A 16,857-nucleotide genomic window follows, 5' to 3' on the forward strand; every position below is an offset into this window, starting at 1 on the left:
CTGCTCAGTGGGGAGCTTGCTTCTCTCTCTCCCTCTGCCCCTCTCCCTCCATCTCTCACCCTTGCTTCTCCCTCTCCCTCTGTCCCTCACCCCTGCTTATGTGCTCTCTCTCTTGCTAGCTCTCAAATAAATAAATAAAATCTTAAAAAAAAAAAAAAGACATAGGGGTGCCTGGGTGGCTCAGTCATTAAGTGTCTGCCTTTGGCTCAGGTCATGATCCTGGGGTCCTGGGATCAAGCCCCACATCAGGCTCCCTGCTCATTGGGGAGCTTGCTTCTCCCTCTCCCTCTGCCCCTCCCCTCCACTTGTGCTCTCCCTCTCTCTCTCTCTCGGTGTCAAATGGAGAAATAAAATCTTTTTTAAAAAATAAAAAATAAAAGACATATAGAGGGCGCCTGGGTGGCTCAGTCGGTTAAGCATCTGCCTTCAGCTCAGGTCATAATCCCAGGGTTCTGGGATGAAGTCCTGGATCAGGGTCCCTGCTCCGCAGGAAGTCTGCTTCTCCCTCTCCCTCTGTCCCTCACCCCTGCTTGTGCGCGCTCTCTCTCGCTCTCAAATAAATAAAATCTTAAAAAAAAAAAAAAAAAGACATAGGGGTGCCTGGGTGGCTCAGTCATTAAGTGTCTGCCTTTGGCTCAGGTCATGATCCTGGGGTCCTGGGATCAAGCCCCACATTGGGCTCCCTGCTCAGTGGGGAGTCTGCTTCTCCCTCTTCCACTCCCCCTGCTTGTGTTCCCACTCTCGCTGTGTCTCTCTCTCTGTCAAATAAATAAATAAAATCTTTAAATAAATAAATAAATACATACAGACAGACAGACAGACAGACAGATGGCCAACAGGCACATGAGAAGATCCTACTACCACTAATCATCAGGGAAATGCACATCAAAACCACAATGAAATATCACCTCCCAGCTGTCAGAATCGCTAGAATCAGAATGACAAGAAATACACATACTGGCAAAAATGTTGCATTCCTATTGGTGGGAATGCAAATTGGTACAGCCACAATGAAAACAGGTATGGAGGTTACTTAAAGATTAAAAACAGGAAAACAAAACTAGAAGTATCGTAATTCCAGACTTCAAGTTACATTATAAAGCTACAGTAACCAAAACAGTATGGTGCTGGCACGAAAACAGACCCACAGGATCAATGGAACAGAACAGAAAACTCAGAAATCAACCCACAATTATATGGTCAATTAATCTTCAATGAAGGAGGAAAGAACATACATACAAAAGAATGAAACTGGACCACTTTCTTACACTCTCTACAAAAATAAATTCAAAATGGATTAAAGACTTAAATGTGAGACTTGAAACCATAGAAATCCTACAAGAGAGCACAGGCAGTAATTTCTCTGACATCGGCCATAGCAACATTTTTCTAGATGTCTCCTGAGGCAAGGGAAATAAAAGCAAAAATAAACCACTGGGACTACATCAAAATAAAAACCTTCTGCACAGCCAAGGAAACACTCAACAAAACTAAAAGCAACCTACTGAATGGGAGAAGATATTTACAAATGATATATCCAATAAAGGGTTGGTATCCAAAATATATAAAGAACTGATACAAAAAATGTTGGCGGGGATGTGGAGAAAAAGGCACCCTCTTGCACTGTTGGTGGGAATGCAAACTGGTATAGTCACTGTGGAAAACAGCATAGAGGTTCCTCAGAAAATTAAAAACAGGACTACCCTATGATCCAGTAATCGCACTACTGGATTTTTACCCCCAAAATACAAAAAACACTAATTCAAAGGGATATACGCACCCCTACATTTATTGCAGCATTATTTACAATAGCCAAACTATGGCAGCAGCCCAAGTGTCCATCGACAGATGAATGGATAAAGAAGATGTGGTACAGACAGAAAGACACACACACACACACACACATAAATATGGTATACTACTAAGCCATAAAAAGGAAAGAAATCTTGCCCTTGGTGACTTCCTGGATGAACTTAGAGGGTATTATGTTAACTGAAATAAGTCAGACAGAAAAACAAATACTGAATGACTTCATTTATGTGTGGAATCTAAAAAAACAAAACCAACAAACAAAACAGAAACAGATTTATCGATATAGAGAAACAAACTGGTGGTTGTTAGAGGACAAGAGGGATGGGAGGATAAACAATATAGATAAAGAGGATTAAGAGGTACAATCTTCCAGTTATAAAATAAGACGAAGGGATACAATGTCTGGCATAGGGAATACAATCAATAATACTATAATAATTTGGTATGGTGACAGATGGTAACTAGACTTAGTCAAGTGACCATTTTGTAATATACATAAATATCAAGTCACTATGTTGTGCACCTGAAACTAATACAATATTGCATGTCAATTATTCTTTAATAAAAAAAATATTAACTTCTGAGGCATCTGGAGGGCGCCATCTGGACAGATGTCAACTCCTCTCACCCTCTAAAAAGGAGAATTCATCAGACTTTAAATAACTGTAAATTATTCTCTAAAAGGTTTCCCATCCGTGTTTGTACAGAAGTAACATCACAATATAAAATTATCAGCCCCACTTCTAGTCTCTTAGGAGAGAGATGTGACACAGGATAATCACTTACCTGTATTGCCACCCAGTGACAAGGTTGGTGTACTTCATTAGGTAGCCATATACATTTTCCATGTGATCACTGTTTCAAAAAGATCAGAATGCACCAAAAAGTCAATAAAAATTAGAAGAACTATCAGGAAGTTAACTGAACAGTTTTAAAAATAGCTATTGATACATATGTGTTTTACAAATGCCTCAAACTTGCTTCAGAAGTTAAGATTTATAGATTAACAGAGGTATTTAATCCCCCAAATTTGATATCCATACGTCTTTATTTTACCAGATTTCTTCAGAACAAATATAATCCCATGTAAATTATTATATATAATATTTCAAATAGGAAATCATTATATAAATATAAAATTACACAAATATAAAACAAATACACTGTAAATATAATTTTAAATAAAAATATTTTATAACAATTCAATATTAAAGAAATAAAATAGTTTTATGGTTCTAGAAAGCCAAAAAAGGTCTCTAAATTGAATAGTGCCTCCTCACTCTGGTGGGACACATGAGAGGCCAATCTGTTCTGTCTCTGATTCTTTGGGCTTCCAAAATGAAGGTCCTGTTTTTGATGAGAGTGTGACACCTCACTCCCACTCCACATCAGACAAGTATGAGGCAAAACACTCTCTACAAGTTTTGCCATTGGAAAGATTTTGATTGAGGCCTTATTACAACTGAGTTTTACTTCCTGCCCCATTTTTTCACATATTACACATATATTCTGCTATAGTGGCTCTTGAAAATACAGTGGCTTTTGAAAATCTCACTGATATTTCTTTTCCAACATTTTAAGGTTCCTTATACTTATGAAAAGTAAAGTGAGACCTACATTGACATATCTTGTTGATACATTCTTTATTTCATAATTTACATTAGAATTCCTTTAAAACTCACCTAAAGTTTTAATTTTACACTATAAAATGCAATGGATATTCATCATTAATTTTCTTTACTATCCCTAAGTCACAGAGCATAATTGATAAAATTTCAGCTAACCAGCACAAAGGAAACTGAAAGAGTGAGACAACCGGCAACTTTTAAAACATGGACATATTAAAGGCAAAAAGCAAGGAAGAGCTGGCACAACTAATAGAACAAAGTTCAAAACAGATTTAGCTTGATCTCAATGACAAATAAAAAGGGCTGAAGATAAAGACTCTCTCTGGAAAATGAAATGACCAAATTGATTATAAGATTCTTGTAGCTATTACTGGGGAGTGAGTAGGGGGATGTCTCAGGAATAAACTCAATATTGAGTGTCTTTCTAATCTCATATCTTCAAAGTGCTTGAAAATAAAGATCAAATCTAAAAATAAAGAATTGAGCCCATGACTATGTTATTTTTTTTCTATATTTTTCTTTCATTCTAAGGCTAGCAAGCAATACTGTTTATTAAGTGAAACTACTCAAGTCCTTTGGGTTTCATAAGGTCACTAATCTCAAGAAGACAAAGGTTATCCACTTCTAAAATGCCAACCCAAAGTTCTGATAGTTATATGTTATGTCATGTTAAAACTGACAGTACCAGCTGAATTCTCATTTCAATACTTTCTAGAGCCCACATCTAGAAGAAAGGATTCTCTGGAAACCCAGCCCCTTGGGTTTTTGCTAGAGTTCATCTAGTTACAGTCCCAGGTCACAGTAAAGCTATTTCTTTCAGTTCCACTGGTACTTAAAAAAGCATGAAGATATTTTTCTTGTCTGGCTCCTACATCTTTCCCAAGCTTCAGGCTTAAACAGCTCTTTGGGGTCACAGGAATCCCAATGCTCATGGATTTTGCCCAAAAAAACTTCCCAGAGTTCTTCCTGTTTTAGGTATTTAACACTCAGCTCAGTGCCCCTCAACTGTTTTTGCCCTCAAAACATTCCTTCAATTATATGTGGACCCTAAAAATGAAAAAAAAAATTTTTTTTAAGAATTTTTTATTTTTAAGTTATCTCTACACAAAATGTGGGGCTTGAACTCACAACTCTGAGTGTATGCTCCATTGCCTAAGTCAGCCAGGCACCCCAAAAATGATTTTCAAAAAAAGACTCATAGATACAGAGAACAGATTGATGGTTGCCAGGGGTGGAGTAGTAAGTAAAATGGATGAAAGTGGTTAAAAGATACAAACTTCCAATTATAAAATAAATAAGTCCTGGAGATACAATGTCCAGCACAGTAAGTATATTAAAAATACTATATTGCATATTTGAAAGTTGCTAAGAGAGCAGCTACTCTTAAAGGTTCTCATCACAAGAAAAATAAAAGTATAATATGTATGGTGATAGATATTTACTAGACTTATTGTGGTCATTTCACAATGTATACAAATATCAAATTAAGTTGTGTACCTGAAACTGATATAATGTTGTATGTCAATTATATCTTAATTTAAGAAAAAACTTATTTGTTCATAACCTGTATTTTCCTTATTTATTTATTTATACATACATACATATTCTGCATCCATCCACAAAAAGCCTAAGGTGCCACACGACCTAAATTAAATATTTCTTCAAAGTACCAAAACATTCCATAATTCACCATTTTTGGTTTTCTGAACCCTTATAATCTAGCTTCTCTACATCAAGCCTTCATAACTATACTATGACTATTAGCATAGAACAAAAATATTACAACTCAATTATAGTTCAATTCCTCTGGTTCTAAGACAATTATATACATATATATATTTTAAAGATTTTATTTATTTATTTGACAGAGAGAGAGAGATAGCGAGAGCAGGAACACAAGCAGGGGGAGTAGGAGAGGGAGAAGCAGGATTCCCGCCGAGCAGGGAGCCAGATGTGGGACTCGATCCCAGGACCCTGGGATCATGACCTGAGCCGAAGGCAGACGTTTAAAGACTGAGCCACCCAGGCGCCCCGACAATTATATTCTTTAAATGCATATGTGAACTGTGGAAAGAATCTTTCTTAAAACCTCATTACAACTGAAAAATAAATAAGTAAATAAAAATTTCATTTCTAAGTAATTGACGATAATGCCTCATCTCCTTTACCTTTGTCCAGTCTCTCCTATTACTAAAGCTAATCCTCATTTTGGTCACATCTAATAGTTATTTATATCAGTAGTTTAATAACTATCAGTGAATGTTTAACAGTACAATTCTGGTAGCATCATTCCCGAAATAAAATTAAAGTATATCCTTATTATACTTCACAGTACAATGTTTTATGTTCAATTTTTTAAATGTTAATATTTTGTTGATGCTTGTATCTAAAGAGTTAACTTTCTCACAAAAATTACAAGGGCGATATTGACATGGCTATGATATTCAAATGTGCAATTAATTATAAACTGCAGGCCTGCTTTTACTTCATGAAACAGACCTCTGAGGCTGCAAAGAATCAACTTAAGAATTAAGAACATCTTATTCTGGGGCGCCTGGGTGGCTCAGTTGGTTAAGCGACTGCCTTCGGCTCAGGTCATGATCCTGGAGTCCCTGGATCGAGTCCCGCATCGGGCTCCCTGCTTGGCAGGGAGTCTGCTTCTCCCTCTGACCCTCCCCCCTCTCATGTGCTCTCTCTCATTCTCTCTCTCTCAAATAAATAAATAAAATCTTAAAAAAAAAAAAAAAAGAACATCTTATTCTTTGAAACAGCTGGTTGGCCCTGTCCTGCTTTCTCTCATCCTTACCCTTTCCCCCCTTCCCGTCAGTGCAAGCAACAGATGTGGAACAACGGCGCCATCTGGTGGCCAGTATAAAGAGTTTTGTGAGTGAACACCTTTTGTTCACTCTTCCCTTTCTCCTCTTGCCTCCTTATAAATGACTCTTCATGTAGTACCTCTAACCCTTATGCTTTGCTCCCATTTAAAATGTGTGAATTTTGGAAAGGTAATATGGCTGAGGAGTAGGGCGACCCTAAGCTTGCCTCCTCCCTGGAACACTGCTTGATAAATACCAAATCACTCTGAACACCCAAGAAATCGATTGGAAGTCTTAGAGAACAAAGCTGCACATCTACAAACCAGAAAAATGACCCGTGGAACATAGGAGCTGCAGAGTTTGTGGGAGAAAAGAGCCATGGGCACTGCCCAGGGGAGGGCGCCCTGACAGTGGAGGGAGCATCAAGAGAGAAGGAGGAGAGAGAAAGCACAGGAAAAAACAGAAAAGAAAAAAACAGTAAAAACACATGCAGGGGACTGAACAAGAAAACTATTCCCCAAACCATGGATGGGGAGAAAGGACAGGGTTACAATACTGCCAGTTTTCTATAAACAGTGAAGTGCAGACTTTGAAGCTTCTGAAGTCTGAGACATTGCCAGGTTTGTGCCTGGGGAACTGAGCGGTGATCCAATGGGAGAGCAGGGCTGAGCCCCAGCAGCAGACAGCCTGAGGATCTCCAAGGTCACACAGGGAGAAGCAGTACCCCTGCTTGGTGTGCATTTGGTAGAGGTGACACGGCCTCTCCACAGGCAAAGGGCCCTGCAGGCGCCATCAAGCTGTCCCACTCACCAGAATAGGAACAAAGACTCCGACTGAGGGCTGCAAACCCCGGCACCAGCTGCGTGTTGTGATCTACAATAAACTCCAAACTGCTGAGAGATGGCGCAGCTCTCCTGCGACAAGCTGGCACTGGCCACAAAGCAGGGAGACCCTCCCCCAGAGGATCAGTGCGGGTCTGTGCCCCGGGGGGTCTCTGAAGTGTGGGATTTCGAAACACAACCACACCCGAGATAAAACACAGGAGTGCTGCACCGTTTGGCAGGAGGACAGCGAGGACACAAGGTGAAGGCGGGGATGTGACAGAAACCAGTAACACAGACAGGGTCATCACTGTTTGGGCATCTGTGAGGGCTTACTTTAGAGAGGTGGCACACATTTCCTGCTCTGGAGAGAACAGGTCAAAGCCATTCCCCCGCTCCCCTAGCTTGATCCATCTCAGTGAGCTAAACAGCGCCACCAAGTGGAGAACGGAGCCACTACATCAAGCCCCACTCTTCTTCACCCTGCAGGAGCATCTCCACTAGGGCAATTCCACCTGAGAATCAGAGCAGCAGGCCCCCCACCAGAGGACCAGCACAAACCCCCTCACACACCAAGTCTACTGATCACAGAGTGCTGCAAATCTTCAGCACTAAGGGAAACAAGATCTAGCAGCCTTTGGGCTTTGTTTCTTTTGTTTTTATCTGTTTTTGTTTTGTTTTTTAGATACAGAAAGCAATTTTTAATGTTTTAACTGTATTTTTCTTTTTCTTTTCTTTCTAGCTTTTTTCTTTTTTTAAGATGTATTTATTTGAGAGAGAAAGAGAGAGCATGAGTAGAGGAGGGACAAAGGGAGGAGAGAGAGAATTCTCAAGCAGACTCCCGCTGAGCACAGAGCCCAATGCAGGGTTCCATCCTAGGACCCTGAGATCATGACCTGAGCCGAAATCAAGAGTTGGCCATTCAACCAACTGAGCCACCCAGGCGTCCCTACCTTTTTCAATCGAGCTTTCTGTAACAAGCAGACCAAAACATACCTAGGATCTAGCTTCCTTTATGTACTTTTTTCCTTTTTCCTCGATTTTTTAAAATTTCATTTTATTTTCCTTTTTTTGTCTCTCTCTAAAATGACAAGACAGAGGAATTCACCTCAAAAGAAAGAACAGGAAGAAATAATGACCAGAGATTTAATCAATGTAGATATAAGTAAGATGTCTGAACTAGAATTTAAAACAATTATAAGGATACTAGCTGGGCTTGAGAAAGGCACAGAAGACACTAAAGAATCCCTTACTGCAGAGATAAAAGAACTAAAATCTAGTCAGGCCAAAATTTAAAATGCTGTAACCAAGATGCAATCTCAAATGGAGGCTACAAAAATGAGGATGGACAAAGCAGAGGAGCAAAGCAGTGATACAGAAGATAAAATTATGGAAAATAATGAAGCCGAAAAGAAGAGGGTAAGGAAGGTAATGGACTACAACAGTAGACTTAGGGAATTCAGTGACTTATTAAAATGTAGTAACATTTGTTTTTTTGTTTTGTTTTGTTTTTATTAAAGATTTTATTTATTTATTTGAGAGAGAGAGAATGAGAGACAGCATGACAGGGAGGAGGGTCAGAGGGAGAAGCAGACTCCCCGCCGAGCAGGGAGCCCGATGCGGGACTCGATCCCGGGACTCCAGGATCATGACCTGAGCCGAAGGCAGTCACCTAACCAACTGAGCCGCCCAGGCGCCCAAAATGTAGTAACATTTGTATCATAGCATTCCAGAAGATAAAGAGAGAGAAAAAGGTGCAGAAGGTATATCTGAACAGATTATAGTTGAGAACTTCTCTAATCTGGGGAAGGACACAAACATCAAAATCCAAGAAACACAGAGAATTCCCATTAAATTCAACAAAAGCTGACCATCACCAGGGTGTATCATAGTCAAATTCACAAAATACACAGACAAGGAAAGAGTCTTGAAAGCAGCAAGGGATAAAAAAGTCCTTAACCTACTAGGGAAAACAGATAAGGTTCGCAGCAGATCTGTCCACAGAAATGTGACAGGCCAGAAGTAGTGGCAGGAAATAGTCAACGGGCTAAATGGGAAAAATATGCAGCCAAGAATTCTTTATCCAGCAGGGCTGTCATTCAGAATGGAAGGGTTAGGGACAAAGACTTTCCCAGACAAACAAAAACTAAAGGAGTTCATGACCACTAAACTAGCCCTGCAAGAAATATTGGGGGTAAAAAGACCAAAAGCAACAAAAACTAGAAAGGACCAGAGAACATCACCAGAAACACCAACTCTACAGGTAATACAATAACACTAAATGCGTATCTTTCAATAATCACTCTCAATGTAAATGGACTAAATGCTCCAATCAAAAGACATAGGGTATCAGAATGGATAAAAAAAAACAAGAGACATCTATATGCTGCCTACAAGAGACTTATTTTAAACCTAAAGACACCTACAGATTGAAAGTGAGGGGATGGAGGGGCGTCTGCGGGGCTCAGTTGGTTAAAGGTCTGTCTTTGGCTCAGGTCATGATCCTGGGGTCCTGGGATCAAGCCCCTCGTCAGGCTCCCTGCTCAGTGGGGAGTCTGCTTCTCCCTCTCCTTTTGCCCCCTACCCCCCTTTCCTGCTCATGTGCTCTCTCTGCTATCAAATCAATAAAATCTTAAAAAAAGAAAAAAGAAAAGTGAGGGGATGGAGAATCATCTATTATGCTAATGGATGTCAAAAGAAAGCTGGAGTAGCCATACTTAATATCAGACAAACTAGATTTTAAAATAGAGACTGTAACAAGAGATGAAGAAGGGCATTATATCATAATTAAAGAGTCTATCATTCAAGAAGATCTAACAATTGTAAATATTTATGCCCCCAACTTGGGAGCACCCAAATATATAAACCAATTAATAATAAACATAAGGAAACTCATTGATTACAATACAATAATAGTAGTGGTGGACTTTACCACCCCACTTACAGCAATGGATAGATCATCTAAGCAGAAAATCAACAAGGAAACAATGACTTTGAATGACACACTGGACCAGATGGACTTAACAGATATATTCAGAACATTTCACCCTAAAGCAGCAGAATACATACTCTTTTCGAGTGCACATGGAACATTCTCCAGAAGAGATCACATACTGGGTCACAAATCAGCCTTCAAAAGTACAAAAAGATCGAGATCATACCATGCATATTTTCAGGCCAAAATGCTATGAAACTTGAAATCAACCACAAAAAAAAATTTGGAAAGACTTCAAATACATGGAAATTAAAGAACATCCTACTAGGGATGCCTGGGTGGCTCAGGTGGTTAAGCGTCTGCCTTCGGCTCAGGTCATGATCCCAGGGTCCTGGGAATGAGTACCACAGCAGCTCCCTGCTCGGGGAGACTGCTTCTCCCTCTGCCTGCCGCACCCCGTTTGTGCTCTTTCTATCTCTCTCTGACAAATAAATAATAAAATCTTAAAAAAAAAAAAAAGAATGACTGGATTAACAGTAAATCAAAGAAATAAAAAAAAAAAAATACAGGGAAGCAAATGAAAATGAAAACCCGGTAGTCCAAAACCTTTGGGATGCAGCAAAGGCAGTCCTAAGAGGGAAGTATGTTGCAATACAGGCCTACCTCAAGAAGCAAGAAAAGTCTCAAATACACAACCTTTCCTTACACCTAACAGAGCTAGAAAGAGAACAGCAAATAAAACCTAAAGCCAGCAGAAGGGAAATAATAAAGATTAGAGCAGAAATAAATGATAAAGAAACAAAACAACAACAACAACAACAAAAACCAGTAGAACAGATCAACAAAACTAATTGCTGGTTCTTCGAAAGAATTAATAAAATTGATAAACCCCTAGCCAGACTTACCAAAAAGAAAAGAGAAAGGACCCAAATAGATAAAATCATAAAGGAAAGAAGAGAGATCACAAGCAACACCATAGAAATACAATTATAGAAGAATACTATGAAAAATTTTATAACAATAAACTGGGCTATCTGGAAAAAATGGACAAATTCCTAGAAACTTACAAACTACCAAAACTGAAACAGGAATAGAAAAATTTGAACAGACCCATAACCAGCAAAGAAATTGAATCAGTTATCAAAAATCTCCCAAAAAATGAAAGTCCTGAGCCAGGTGGCTTCCCAGGGGAATTCTAAAAGACATTTAAAGAACAGTTAATACCTACTCTTCTCAAACTGCTCCAAAAAATGGAAATGGAAGGAAAACTTCCACACTCATTCTACAAAACCAGACAAAGACCCCAAAAGAAGGAAAGTATAGGCCTGATGAACATGGATGCAAAAATTCTCAATAAAATACTAGCAAATTGAATTCAACAGTATATTAAAAGAATTACTCACCACAATCAAGTGGGATTTATTCTGGGACTGCAGGGGTGGTTCAATATTTGCAAATTAATCAACGTGATACACCACATTAATAAAAGAAAGGATAAGAACCATATGATCCCGTCAATAGATACAGAAAAAGCATTTGACGAAACATAGCATTCATCCTTGATAAAAACCCTCAACAAAGGGATAGTTGGAACTATTGATCTTTATTGATCTCAACATCAATAAAGGCCATATACAAAAGACCCACAGCATCATTCCCAGGGAAAAACTGAGCTTTTCCTCTACGGTCAGGAACAAGACAAGGGTGTCCACTCTCACTATTACGATTTAACATAGTACTGGAAGCCTTAGCCTCAGCCATCGGGCAACAAAAAGAAATAAAAGGCATCCAAATCAGCAGGGAAGAAGTCAAACTTTCACTATTTGCAGATGACATGATAATCTATGTAGAAAACCCAAAAGACTCCACCAAAAAATTGCTAGAACTAATACATGAATTCAGGAAAGTTGTAGGATATAAAATCAATATGCAGAAATCAATAAAGCAGCAGAAAAAGAAATCGAGGAATCAATCCCCTTTGCAATTGCACCAAAAACAATAAGATACCTAGGAATAAACCTAACTAAAGAAGTAAAAGATCTGTTCTCTGAAAACTACACACCACTTATGAAACTGAAGAGGACACAAAGAAGTGGAAAAGCACTCCATGCTCATGGTTTGGAAGAACATTGTTAAAATGTCTATACTACCCAAAGCAAGCTACACATTTAATAAAATCCCTATCAAAATACCACCAGCATTTTTCACAAAGCTAGAACAAACAATCCTAAAATTTGTATGGAACCACAAAAGACCCCGAATAGTCAAAGCAATTTTGAAAAAAAAAAACAAAAAACCCAAAACTGGAGGCATCATGATTCCAGATTCCAAGACATCAAGTGAGTATGGTACAGGCACAAAAACAGACTCATAGATCAATGGAACAGAATAGAGAGCCCAGAAATGGACCCAAACTCTATGGTCAACTACTCTTCGACAAAGCAGGAAAAAATATCCAATGGAAAAGTCTCTTCAACAAATGGTGTTAGGAAAACTGGACAGTGACATGCAGAAGAATGAAACTGGACCACTTTCTTAAGCCACACACAAAAAGAAATTCAAAATGGATGAAAGACCTAAATGTGAGACAGGAATCCATCAAAATCCTAGATGAAAACACAGGCAGCAACCTCTTTGACATTGGCCGTAGCAACTTCTTACTAGACACATCGCCAGAGGCAAGGGAAACAAAGGCAAAACTGAACTATTGGGACTTGAGATAAAAAGCTTCTGCACAGGGGCGCCTGGGTGGCTCAGTTGGTTAAGCGACTGCCTTCGGCTCAGGTCATGATCCTGGAGTCCTGGGATCAAGTCCCGCATCGGGCTCCCTGCTCAGCAGGGAGCCTGCTTCTCCCTCTGACCCTCCCCCCTCTCATGTGCTCTCTGTCTCTCTCATTCTCTCTCTCTCAAATAAATAAATAAATCTTAAAAAAAAAAAAAAAAAAGCTTCTGCACAGTGAAGGAAACAATCAAAAAAACTAAAAGTGCAACCTATAGAATGGGAGAAGATATTTGTAAACGACAAAAGTGCTAACAGGGTTAGTATTCAAAATCTATAAAAAATTTATCAAACTCGACACCCCAAAAATAAATAATCCAGTTAAGAAATGAGCAGAAGACATGAATAGACACTTTCCCAAAGAAGACAATCAGATGGCTTACACACATGAAACGATGCTCAACATCATTCATCATCAGGGAAATACAAATCAAAACCACGATGAGATATCACCTCACACCTGTCAGAATGGCTAAAATGAACAATACAAGAAAAAACAGCTGTTGGCGAGGATGTGGAGAAAGGGGAACCCTCTTGCACTGTTGGTGGGAATGCAATCTGGTGCCGTCACTCTGGAGAACAGTATGGAAGCTCCTTAAAAAGTAAAGAAAATAGAACTACCCTATGATCCAGCAATTACACTACTAGGTATTTACCCAAAGGATACAAAAATACAGATTCAAAGGGGTACAAGCACCCCTATGTTTATAGCAGCACTATCAATAATAGCCAAACTATGGAGAGAGTCCAAATGTCCATCGACTGATGAATGGATAAAGATGTGGTATATATATACAATGGATTATTACTTGCCCATCAAAAAGAATGAAATCTTGCCATTTGCAACAATGTGGATGGAGCTAGAGCATATTCAAAGATTTTTTTATTTACTTATTTATTTGAGAGAGAGAATGAGAGAGAGAGAGCACATGAGAGGGGGGAGGGTCAGAGGGAGAAGCAGACCCCCTGCTGAGCAAGGAGCCCGATATGGGACTCGATCCGGGGACTCCAGGATCATAACCTGAGCCGAAGGCAGTCGCTTAACCAACTGAGCCACCCCGGCACCCGGAGCTAGAGCATATTATGCTAAGTAAGTCAGAGAAGACAAATACCATATGATCTCATCATTTGTGGAATTTAAGGAGGAAAACAGATGAACATATGGGAAGGGGGGAAAAAAGAGAGAGGGAAACAAACTGTAAGAGACTCTGAACAACCCAGAACAAACTGAGGGTTGATGGAGGGAGGTGGGTGGGGGATGGGCTGGATGGGTGATGGGCTAAATGGGTTGCAATGATCACTGGGTGTTGCATGTAAGTGATGAATCACTGAATTCTACTCCAGAAACCAATACTGCACTGTATGTTAACTAGGTAAAATTTATTTATTTATTTATTTAAAGATTTTATTTATTTATTCATAAGAGACAGAGAGAGAGAGGCAGAGGGAGAAGCATGCTCCCTACTGAGCAGGGATCCCGATGCGGAACTCGATCCCAGAACCCTGGGATCGCGACTTGAGCAGAAGGCAGACGCTTAACCATCTGAGCCACCCAGGCACCCACTAAGTAAAGTTTAAATAAAAAAATAAAAAAGGGGCACCTGGGTGGCTCAGTCAGTTAAGGTTCTGACTCTTGGTTTCAGCTCAGGTCATGATATCAGTGTTGTGAGATCGAGCCCCACGTCGGGCTCCGTGCTCAGCATGGAGTGTGCTTGAGATTCTTTCCCTCTTCCTCTCCCTCCCCCTGCTCATGCACACTCTCTCTAAAATAAATAAATAAATAAAATCTTTTAAAAAATAAAATGTGTGATGTTTTATAGGAGATTTTTAATGTACCTGTTAAAAGGAACAAAATCTAGTTGTTCAAGTGGGAACACACATATCTGATCATATCATACTACTATTTTGTGTTCAATGAGGTGGAAATGATGGTCCAAAAGACTAATACACTAAAAAATAAGCTATGAAAAAGTTAATTTCTTTTTCAGTCCTTCAGCAACTATACTGCTCAACAAATTGGGTATATTCCAATCTTCTAAACTTGTTAACATTCAATTGGGATTAGTACTAGAGGCCGATAGTCTATAAAAACAACCGATTAACTGAACTATGCCAAGTGGCATTATTAGAGTTAATGTGAGCCTCATCTTCTCTGAAATAAGTTAATAATGATTATTTCAATTCCTAACTCTCCATTACTATAACATACTTATTCCTTACCCCTTCTTGATCAGACTTAAGGAAGATACATAGCTTTTAAAGTTAAGCTACTTTCTGAATAGTTTCCAATCCTTTCATTTCAGTTCAGCACAATTACTCAGTACCTTCTAAATGCAAAGCACTCTGGAAATACACTGAAAAGGATGGGAAAATAAGGCAATTTCTCTCCATCCCCAAACCATAATCTAATATAAGAGAAATATATCTCCTTGAAGAAAAAGACAATGACAAGGGCTCCTATTGGAGGAGAGACACATTGGGACTGTGTTTTTAGCTGTCATACAAATGGGAAAGGTATTTCACTAAAGACATAGGATTCACTAAACAGACACAGGAGTTGATAGTGACTGAGGCTGAAATGACTGGATGTGACTGGACGTGAAGTGAGAAAGAGATCGACAAGTGAGAGTAAGGGTGAGACAGAAGGGACAGGGCCACCACTGGATTTCCAGCTGGAACAACTGTGCAGATACTAATACCTTCACTGGGAAGTTTTGGGTTTGTTCCAATTTCACATGTTGAATTTCAGGGATATGTGGGACTTACACAGGGAGATATACAATAAGGTAGCATGATTTGGGTTGGACATATAGATTTGGTAGTAATCAGCATATAAGCACGTACTGGTTTTGAAGCCATGAGAGCAAATAAAATCACCCAAGAAGGATTATAAAATAACAAGAGATGGAACAGAGTCTAAGAAAGAACCCTAAGGAAAAGTTTTAGAGGCATGGGGAGTACAGAGAAAGGATAAGAAGTAGCTAAGTAGTAGGAAGAAAAGGAGTATTTCAAATAAGTTTGTGGTCAAGCATGTTCAAAGCTACTGAGGGGTGAAATAAGATGAAGACTAAGAAGTTTCTATTAGATTTAACAACCAAGAGACAACAGATCAATGGAATGATGAAGGCACAGCCAGCTGGCAGTAATAATTAAGAGAGACTGACTGGGAGAAATAGGACTGGTTAAAAGGATGTGGGCTTAAGACAGGGTAGTTCTAAGTATCCAAAGAGAAGGAGATAGACTCAAGATTCAGGAGAAAGAGGAAAATATGAGAGGTGGCTTCCAGAGCTCAGGAAGAGGAATTAGTCTTGGACACCTTAACACATTTAACTGCAGACAGGAATTCAAGCAAGCTGTCGTCAAGCCACAGATCAAAATTCCTATTTTCTACTAAGCAAAAACTGTCCTCCAAAATAGCTTAGTTTTGGTTCACTCCCTTGATAGCATAAATAGCATGATGAAGGGAGATAGCAGCCAGCTTAGCTAAGCAAAAAGCAACTGACAACAGATGGGAGTGACTGCAACACATGTACCTCCTTCTGCTGTAAAAAGAAATTCTGCAGAGCAGAGACTGCTTTTACTCATCCCAATATTCCTTGCAGCACCTAGTAGATAGCCTGGGATATAACAAGTTTCAAGAAATCTCTGTTGAATGATTTAAGCAATGGGAAGATAGAGGCAGAATGTTTCTATAAAACCACAAGACAATTCTGAGTAGCTGGCAAAAAAATAAAATAAAATAAAATAAAATAAATCAACTCAGTCTATACACTCAAATCAATCTCAGATAAAACAAATTCTAATTCCAACTGTGTTTTAGTCTATACCCAAAAGTATGAAGTCAAGTGAAAGGTACTCCCTTCCTGCTAAAAGCCTTAAAGATGTTAATGCTCTTTGCACTGAGTAACGTATAGAATTGTTGAATCACTATATTGTACACCTGAAACTCATATAACACTGTATGTTAATTATACTGGAATTAAAATTTTTTAAAAATGGTAACGCTCTTGGGCCCAAGAACTTTACTTCCAGGCATCTAATCTAAGAAAATGATTAGAAATGTAGA

The 16,857-nt window shown here is 39.1% G+C and overlaps 1 protein-coding gene across 1 annotated transcript in view; it reads right to left on the minus strand.

The window, feature by feature from the left end:
* OSBPL11 (oxysterol binding protein like 11) overlaps nt 1-16,857 on the minus strand; it is a 99,526-nt gene that overhangs the window by 59,622 nt on the left and 23,047 nt on the right. The window contains exon 2 of the mRNA XM_021692321.1: nt 2,599-2,667. Within this exon, the coding sequence (XP_021547996.1) occupies nt 2,599-2,667 (69 nt within the window). The remainder of the gene's footprint in view (nt 1-2,598; nt 2,668-16,857) is intronic.

This window comes from Neomonachus schauinslandi, chromosome 1 (assembly GCF_002201575.2).
Source record: "Neomonachus schauinslandi chromosome 1, ASM220157v2, whole genome shotgun sequence".
Taxonomy (NCBI): Eukaryota; Metazoa; Chordata; class Mammalia; order Carnivora; family Phocidae; genus Neomonachus; species Neomonachus schauinslandi.